General features: G+C 43.9%; 1 protein-coding gene across 1 annotated transcript in view; it reads left to right on the forward strand.

Moving 5' to 3' along the window:
- Positions 1–321: 321 nt before the first annotated feature.
- Positions 322–9,812, forward strand: part of Myoc (myocilin) — a 10,832-nt gene continuing 1,341 nt past the window's right edge. The window contains exons 1-2 of the mRNA XM_031342239.1: positions 322–980; positions 8,434–8,559. Of these exons, the coding sequence (XP_031198099.1) occupies positions 380–980; positions 8,434–8,559 (727 nt within the window). The 5' untranslated portion in view covers positions 322–379. The remainder of the gene's footprint in view (positions 981–8,433; positions 8,560–9,812) is intronic.

Consider the following 9,812-nt stretch of genomic DNA (forward strand, 5'->3'; position numbering starts at 1 on the left):
AAAATAGACATCCCTGCTCAAATGAGCACACATCCAGCTGCTCCTGTCAGACGAAGTGGGCATATGTGCACATATACACACAGACTAGAAACTTAGGAGTGATTATTGGGATGTGGGGTACATGCAGGGGGACTTCTAAAAACATTAAACAAAAAATAGCCTCCGGCACTTTGTTTTTTAAGACTCTTGCTGGCAGTGTGAGTGAAATCCTCCTGTCCCCCCATGGCTGGTCCAACCCAGCTTCATGTGATTGCCTCTCCCTCCCTCTAGACAGGGCTGGCTCCCCAGGACATATAAACTTTGAATTTCAGGCTTGAGCCAGCAGGGCCACTCATCCAGACACCTTGCAGCAAAGCAACCTCACCCAGCCTCTACACCGATGTCTTTCTGTGCACACTGCTGCAGCTGTGGTCCCAAGATGCCAGCTCTCCAGCTGCTGTTTCTGGCCTGCCTGATGTGGGGAATGGGGGCCAGGACAGCACAGTTCCGAAAGGCCAATGATCGGAGTGGCCGATGCCAGTATACCTTCACTGTGGCCAGCCCCAATGAATCTAGCTGCCCAAGGGAGGACCAGGCTATGTCAGCCATCCAAGACCTTCAGAGAGACAGCAGCACGCAGCATGCAGACCTAGAGTCCACCAAGGCTCGAGTCAGATCCCTGGAGAGTCTCCTCCACCAGATGACCTTGGGCCGAGTTCCTGGGACCCAGGAGGCCCAGGAGGGGCTGCAGGGCCAGCTGGGTGCCCTGAGGAGAGAGCGGGACCAGCTGGAGACCCAAACCAGGGATCTGCAGGTAGCCTATAACAATCTCCTGCAAGACAAGTCAGCTTTAGAGGAAGAGAAGAGGCGGCTGGAACAAGAGAATGAAGATTTGGCCAGGAGGCTAGAAAGCAGTAACCAGGAGGTAGCAAGGCTGAGGAGGGGCCAGTGTCGCTCAACCCAGCACCCCTCTCAGGACATGCTGCCGGTCCCCAGTGAAGGTAAGAATGCAGGGTGGAGGGGCTGCCTGACTCAGAAGGTAGCAACTTTGCCAGTTACCCACTACAGGACACCCAGGTTTCTCCTTCTGTTTTGTCTTTTCTCTCAGAAACTGCAAATCCAGCAGGCAATGGTTTCATTAAGGAGAGCAAAACAAACACTTTTCCATGTTTCCTGAAAGTTGGCTCCTTGTTCAGGTCAATGGATCTGAGCTCTTGTGCCCAGCCATGACAAAATGATCACAGCCCGCAGCCAAATGAGAAACATGGGGCCAGGTGGAAGATGCATATGGTGAATAATCAATAGAAAATGGCTTGCTGTGCCTTTAGATAATTCATTCTTCTTTAATCTTTGCTTAGAATTTGCAATTTCTACCAAAATGACCCCTATTTATGAGATGCCAAATGACTTGTGCAATGAAAACTGGTATTATTATTAATTATTGTTATTATTGTTACTATTACTAATGTATTTGGTTTTTGGAGACAGGGTTTCTCTGTGTTGCTCAGACTGTCCAGAAACTCCCTTTTTAGCCTAGATCTGCTTGCCTCTGCTCTACAAACGCCAGGATTAAAGGTAGGCTCCACTACACCTGGTGGTGTTTTATTTTTTAATCTCCTACCTTGGTAAAGAAAGAGGAAACAATTTCTCTCTCAGGTCCCTTGGTGTGAGGCTTTGGAAATTTTTAGACTTTTGTTGCCAAATCAAAGAATGTCTGCTTTCAGGTCACCAGAGAACTCTGCAGTGGCCCTTCTCACAAACAACCTTTTCCGTTTGTCCTGGCTTCTGCTTGGAGATGGGTGTTAGGGTGCATCAAGGGATGGGCACATTGTTTTTGATGGTTAGGAGACAGTACTTGTGCCACTTTTTATGAGTGTTTTGTTTCCAAATAGTCACTTGTTTCATGAGCAAACACATTCAGATGTGGGAAGTCTGGGCTCCTTAAAAATGTCAATGACAAGCACCAAGGAAATTGAGGAGGAAGGTTCATTTTCAACAAAGAAGTCTAAGAAACCTGGTAAGCAAACACGTGTGCATCCTCCATCAGCTCTCCATGGTCAGGTGACAGTGTTGTTATGAGACAGATGCTCCTACACATGTGCTCAAGTACCTGGAACTGAACTGTCAGGATCTATCTACACAGTTTACTCTCTGAGAGTGAGAGGAAGAGGGGCCACAGTAAACATGGAGTAACTTTGGAGCCCAGTAAACAGTGCACAGGGAGCATGATCTCAAGTGTCCTACCACCTTCAACCTTGGGGTTGAAAACTTCCAAAATGGGGCGATGGAATAAATATTTTCTAAAAGAGATTTTTACCTGAAAGGTAAGATCTACACTGACTGAGGCTCCAGCCCCTGAGTTGATGGCTGAGCTCTTTAGCAGGAGGCAGGCTATTTCCCTCTCTGCCTGTTTTTTTTTTTGTTGTTTTTGTTTTTGTTTTTGTTTTTTCTTATCCTTAATATGACAAAGAATTCACTCTGTAATCACTTTTGTGGGTTCCAAACGAGCAACTGTAACATAGGAGTGATGCTTCCTGCTATTGAAACTGGAGTTAGAATACAAAATCACGGACTTACCTGATCTTTTTAAGACATGCTCTTATACTTTCTCTATCTCCCTTCCTGTGCCCCTCCTGGTGGTTACCTTCCCTGCTGGTGTCTGCACAGAAGTTTTTATAGCCAGCTTGTGTCTTCTATTGCACTTTTTCTTCCTCTCATTAACGAATCCCTAGTTAAATATTTATATTTAAGCTGGAAGAAATCCAATTCCGAATTGGACAACAGAGGGAAGTTGAGGTGCTAAGCAGCTAAGGGGCCGAGGGCTGCCTGGCTGCCCGGCTGCCCGGCTGCCCGGCTGCCCAGGGGTGGCTAAGACTTCATCCAGATGGGGAAATAGAATCACTAAAAGTTATATGCAAATTTCAGACTTGAAGCTACACTATCAACAAAAAAACTATGTAATTTTATATACGTGGAGTGTATGTGTACACGTGAAAATAGAGGCAATGCTTTATAATTTTACTGTCTATGGTCTTTTAGTTTAAAGGACATGCCTGGCCTTGGGAATTTATCGGGTGTGTTCTCTAATTTTATTTCCATCCTCCTTTCCAGCTACCCTCCTTTTGACATAGGTCCACAGCCCATTATATTGAATTTCAAATGTGGGCATCTTTTTCTATAGTGGAGCATTAACAGGCCAGGGATTACATGAGGACAGAACAGATAACTGGACAGGAGCCTTGAATGTATTTAGCCATGGGCTCATTTGTGTCCACATGAAAACTGAGGTCAGAGAGACTGCTGGTCCATGGCCACCTAGTCTGTGAATAGCATTATGAGAACCAGAATTCTAACTTTTGTAAGAGTTGATGACATTCATGATCCCTACTGTCTTCAAGTTTGTAGACCTTAAAAATGTCAGAGAGCGCTAGGTGGTGGTGATGCATGCCTTTAGCCCCAGCACTTGAAAGACGGGGTAGTGGACGTCAGTGAGTTTAAGGCCAGCCTGGTTTATAGAGCAGGTTCCAGGATAGCCAAGGCTACACAGAGAGTTCTTGTTTGGGGTGGGGGGAGGGTGGGGTAGGAGAAAAAAAGTCAAAGAGCTACAGAAATACCTGGAATAAAATCCATTTCCAGGCCCCAGACTTGGAGATTTGTAGTATTCTGAGAAGTGGCAGGAACTGAGGTATGAAGACCTGGGGTATGAGTCTCAGTAGATAAAGGCAAGTTTGAGAAGGCAAGCTTCTTCCTACCTACCACACAGTTCAAACTGACACCACCACTTTAGCATGTAATTGCTACATAGAAAAATAATCTCCTCAGAAGCAATCACTTATGTGTACGCATGTGGATTTCAGCATGCACACCTACACAAATGTAAATGGAAGTACTATTCACCCTGAAGATAAAATGCAACAGTAGTTCCCTTTGAGGTTGAGGAGATGAGCCCAGACATCAGTGAGGGTCTGTGAGCAAGTGGTTTACATGGGCCATGAGGCCAGGAAAAGAAATGGGACATTATAGAGAGTGATTCAGGGAATGAAAATAGGGAGGGGGCATCAAATTGATTACCACATGTGATGTATTTTTAAAAAGATAAAGAGAGGGGGAATGTGTTCTATGAAGGTGTGGTGAGGTATGGGGGAAGTGGGTGCCTCAGCAGGCCCATGCCAAGGCATCCCTTCCCCCTGAGGGACCAGCCAAACAATAGTATAGTATAGAATATGGTTTATTCAGGGCATGAGGGGGGTTAAGAGGATAGTAGAGGCAGAGAACGAGAGAGTAGAGAAGTAGAGGAGTAGAGGCCAGCCAAGAGCACATGGAGGGGGGACAGGAGGGGGGGCAAACGGAGGAAGGGGCAAGGGGACAGAGTGGGAACAAGAAGGCAAGAGACCAAGAGATGGAGGAGGGGGCAAGCAGCCTTTTACAGCGACAGCCAGGTAACTGTGGGGTGGAGCTTAGAGAGAATGCTAACAACATGGGAAATAAAAGCTCAGCTCCAGGTAACATTTATCCCTGGATCTGATAGTCCTTCATGTATGAGAAATAAGATGCCAGGCTGGTCCTCCCTGTCAGGGAAGCTGGGGCAGGAAGCTGATATGTGGTCCTTGGCAGCTGATACCACTTGGAGTCAGGTTGCCATAACAACTGCTGGGGAAAAATGAGCAGGAAAGGATTGAGCACCAGAGTGTTCAGCAAGACTCTGGGTTATCACGCTGAGCAGTAGTGAGAGGAGGAAGCAGCCTGGGCCATTTCTGACAGAGTGGCTACCCAAGCGATGGACTGCAATTGTAATGTTTTCCTCTAGATGAGTCCTACCAATGTGTGCAAATGTCATGCAGTCATTAAGAACCTCAGCCAATACTTAACAGATAGTCTCTGTAGCACACACTGGATCTAGACATAGTATCTAGGACAACTGACAACCAGGCTAGTAGCTAAACTTTCTTTTTCTGAAGTACTTGTGTCAACCTGAAAATATCATGACATGGCTTTAACCTATTCTCTCCATTTAAATAAGACTTATCTATCTCACAGTAATAGAAAATATTTACAAAAATCTTTATAATGCCATTTGAATTTGCATGCAAATTAGTTAATAATTTAACTGGTCCATAGGTCTCACTTTACTACAGTATGAGGTTGAGGACAGAGCGAGCAAAATGTCTCAACAAATCTTAATAATAGAGGAATGAATCTCAATGCCATTAAGAACAAAAATAAGCAAAAGGCACAAAAGCTTCAAATGTCTGGGTAGTAGAGGCAGAGAGAGAGAGAAGTAGAAGAGTAGAGACAGTACAGATATTATTTTCCACAATCATTTGTTTTCCTTCTATATTCAAAATTGAATTTTAGTGGTTTTAAACATTCCCAAAAAATCAGAGTTTGGGCATTTCTTTATTTCAGATTATTTGCTCGTGGTACTATCTAGTCTTCTAAAACAACCTGACATATTTGTACAGCTCAGAATGCTGGTGTTCAGAGAGGTTGACTCATTTGTCCAAAGTCCCACAGCTGGGACACGGTGGAACCGAAGGAAACTACAACTTCTGGCTCAGCCTGGCCCCCTTTGCGCAGAGTGCCTCTGCTTCAGCAGACTTTGCCAGATGGCTCTCCTCTGGGAATCTGAATGCTGCCAGCAGCTCCTGGCTGAAAGGACTACAAAGCCACCAGGAGTTTCCTAATCCAACCACCACACCTGCCAAGTGGAAATGAGTCAAGTGGTCTCTGGAAGGCTTTCCTTGACATTCTGTGTTACTACGGCTCTTGTTTACCACAAGGAAAGTGCGTGAGGTGTGGTTCCCTGCACGGGAACACAGGAAGAGAGCCAGAGCTGAGGTCTGTTGTTCAGAACCTTGGCGTGTGTCTTGGCGGGACCAGGATGGGAACACAATCCCATACTCCTGTGCATCTGCCTCTCTGACAGAAGATCTGATGGGTAACTGTGCTCTGTGGGTATGCTGAGCCATCATCTAGAGTCTGAGCTCTGCTCCAGGAGGGGTTCATTCTACAAGAGCTCATTGGCTCTCCTGAAACCTCTAGCCACTCTCTGGGCCCAATGAAGGTGCAGAAGCCACTCAGTACATTAATCCAGGGAAGTTTAACAGAAGGAATTATTATAGTTTATTTTACTGACAGATTTTTTTTTAATACAATATATTCCAATTTTCCCTCCCATTCCTCCTCCTTGTTCCTGCCTCCCCTCTCACCCATCTCCTTTCTGTCTCTCTTTAGAGAACAAACAGGCATCTAAAGAATAATAAAAAAAGATAAAAAAAAATAAATCAGGATAGGACAAAACAAAAAGCAGAAGGAAAGAGCCCAAGAAAAGGCCCAAGAGATAGACACAGATACAGAAGCACACATTCGGGAATTCCAAAACACCACCCAATTGGAAGGCATAAAATATATGCAAAATATATGCAGGGGGAAAAGCCCTGCTGCAATATTTTGAGACAAGGAAACTCCAAAGACACCATTGACCTCATTTTCTGTTGACTATCTGCTGCTGGGCATGTGTCCTATATTTAAGAGTAATTTGTTTGCTCAGTGAGACTCCCCTGGAGAAAATTATTTAGTTGCAAATGGTTTTCAATTGGATATTCTGCATTAGAGATGGGGCATGATCCACTTCTCAGCTTTAGGACTCCATCTGGTGCAGACCTGGGCAGGCCCTGTGTGCATGCAGCCTCATGCATATACTAAACCCTGTGACTTCATATGTGTGTCAGTCTTCTTGACTTAATGAGCCTTGTGTTCTTGGTGTCCTCCATCCCCTCTGCCTCTTCTTCTACAGGGTTCCTGAGCCCTGAAGGAGGGGAGTTGATGGAAACATCCTCTTTAGGGCCAAATGTTACAAGGGCTCTCACTCTTTGCACATTGTCTGGCTATGGGTCTCTGTATTTGTTACCATCTGCAGCAGGAGGAAGCTTCTCTGATGATGGCTGAGCAAGACACTGATCTATGAGTGTAGCAGACTGTCATTAGGAGTCATTTGACTGCTATGTTCCTTTTGTAAAATAGTAGTGTTTAGTTTTCCCGTGGGTCCCTGGGCTATCTAGCCTCAGGTTCTTGGTCACTTGAGTGAGGTCTGTGTTCCATCTCATGGAGTAGGTTGTAAATCAAATATTAGTTGGTTATTCCCACAAGTTTTGTGCTACCATTGGCTAACAGATCTTGCAGGTAGGACATCATTGTAAATCAAAGAGTTTGTAGCTGAGGGTGTTTATGGTTCGCTGTGGATAGAGTTTACAATACCTTCTGGTACCAAGGACACTAGCCAGTAGGAGTGAAGGATTTAAGTAGGCATGAGCTTTACTTCTCCATGTTCAATAAGTTGTATAGGTGTACGGGCAATTTTGATGCTAAGGTCCTGTTCCCCAATCGGTTCTTGATCTGTTAGTAAAGAAAGCCATGAGCCAATTGTTGGGCAGAAGGAATAGAAGGAACTTCTGGGTCCCTGAAAGAAAAGCAGACAGAAGCAAGGGAGAGAAGGAGAGTTTGCCATGCATCTGATGAAGAAAAGTTGACCAGCCATGTGAGACCTCAAAACAGAGTTGGCACATAGGCTGCTCCTACAGGCAGGTGGTCAGGGATGTTTAGAAGGGCCTAGATTTAACTGAGCAACTAAGATTAGGGCAAGTGGGAGGAGTGGAGATAAGAATATCATCAAGGGCATGCTTTTCCAGGCAGGAGATAGTAGCACCCAGCAATTGTGCCAAGAAGGCAAGTTGAAAATGAACAACTGTGTGTGTGTGTCTTTTATTCGTGGATTCAAGGGAAGAAGGGTGGGGGCTGGTAGCTCAGCCAGATCCTGGAGTAAAGGTGGTTAGCAAAAGCTACATACAACATATAGGCAATACTTTCAGCAACAAGATCTTGTCATCAGTTTGTGGAGAGCAACCTGTAACTTTTGCACCAGCTGGAGTTGTTTGTGGGTTCACATGGTACCTCTTTGGCCAAAACCCATTCCTCATGGTGAAGTTTCATTTGGTGATGTGAGATGTTCTCTTGGGGCTCTGACTCCCCTGCTAATTGGCAATTTCATTTATATCACCTTCGTACATGTATGGTAATAACTGTCTTCTATTACTTGAAGCCATACTTTACTAACAATCAATTTACCTAGTGGAATTTATATAAATCACATAAAACTCTTATACTTTATTTTGTACTGAATATTCAACAGTGTTAAACAAAGAGCTGTGCAATGTATTATTGGTAAACTTTTTAATTATGCAAAATTTCCAAAAGAAAGAACGACCCACAGTGAAGCCATCACCCAGTTCCAATGAGCTACCAATGTGGTTCAGTCATGCTACATCTTCCCTTTCTGGGCCCCCAAAGCAAATTTCATATATCAAGTATTTGGGAACATATCAAATGTCACCCTTCACAGAGTCCATTCTTGTGCCTTTCTTCTCCAAGTACCTTTGTTTCTTTCTTTAAATACAGTCTCTCAGTGGAATTTGGACACATTGGCTTTCCAGGAACTGAAGTCAGAGTTAACAGAGGTTCCTGCTTCCCAAATCTTGAAGGAGAATCCATCTGGTCAACCCAGGAGCAGAGAGGGAGACAAAGGTACAGTTAGATTTCTCCTTTTTGAGCCTACCTAGTGTGTGTGTGTATGTGTGTGTGCCTTGTTCTGTGTTTAGTTTGTAGAGAACAACTGTTCATCCAAAAGAGAAGACAAGTGACTCCCAAGAGGCAAAGTTTGGAAGAAGAAAGGTGAAACCTCTTCATTCCCCTTTCTAGACATATGTACAGGAAGCCAATCTTGGAGGGCTAGTTATATACTATAGATCATCTCAGCATGTCTGTTATGAAAGGGATTTTTCTGACCTTTGTATCAAGGAAGTGTGCACTTGCCCCTTAAAAAATGTGTTCCATAGAATACAGCTGCTATTTCCAGAAAATAACTGACTGTGTTATTAGCAATCCTTGCTAACACTGAAGGGTATGTAGGGGTGTCTCAAAGCATTTAACGTATGAGGAAATCAAAGATACCCATAAAAGAAGAGAATTTATCTTAAATCCACAAAACTAAAATTCTCACTATCTATTCATTACATCAAAAAAATTACAATATGTTTTTGTGACATTTTAATGGATACATGAAGTATGTGATCCATTAAATAAAAATTGAAAAACTTTGTCATATAGATTATGCTCACAGTGAGCTGATTTCTCTTTTTAAATAAAATAAATCCAATTTGAAAGTCATGAAGTGCAATGGAATAAATACTCACAATCCCTGCTAAGCTTGAGGAGTTTGGACAGAGTCAAAGCTCTATGCAGCCATCTTCCTGAGTGAGAGATCCATTCACCCCACAGACTCATCACATGATGTTTGCTGTGCATTTCTCTAGAGAAAGTACTTGGGCATGTCTAATCACCTCTACATTGACACAACTTCATTACCTGAAACCCTTATCCCCATATAAAAATGAGAAAGTCAGGGGATAGAGAGATGGCTCAGTGGTTAAAAGCATTGGCTGTTCTTCCACAGGACTTGGGTTCAATTCCCAGCACCTACATGGCAGCTCACAACTATCTGTAACTCCAGTTCCAAGGGATCTGGCACACTCACACAGACATACAAGCAGGCAAAACACCAATCCATAGAAAACAAAAACAAATGAGAAAATCAAGGCTCACAGAGTTAAGTATCTCGCTGGTCACATGATCAGTGGGTAGCAGGGCTCAGATGTCAAACCACCGTCTCTGCCTTCTCTGCATTGCTCCTACTGTTCAGCCTGCTGTCTGTATTTAGAAGACTTATAGATATTAAATACATGCCAACTTTTTTTTTTTTTTTAATTCATCAGGATGTG

This window comes from Mastomys coucha, unplaced genomic scaffold (assembly GCF_008632895.1).
Source record: "Mastomys coucha isolate ucsf_1 unplaced genomic scaffold, UCSF_Mcou_1 pScaffold1, whole genome shotgun sequence".
NCBI lineage: Eukaryota > Metazoa > Chordata > Mammalia > Rodentia > Muridae > Mastomys > Mastomys coucha.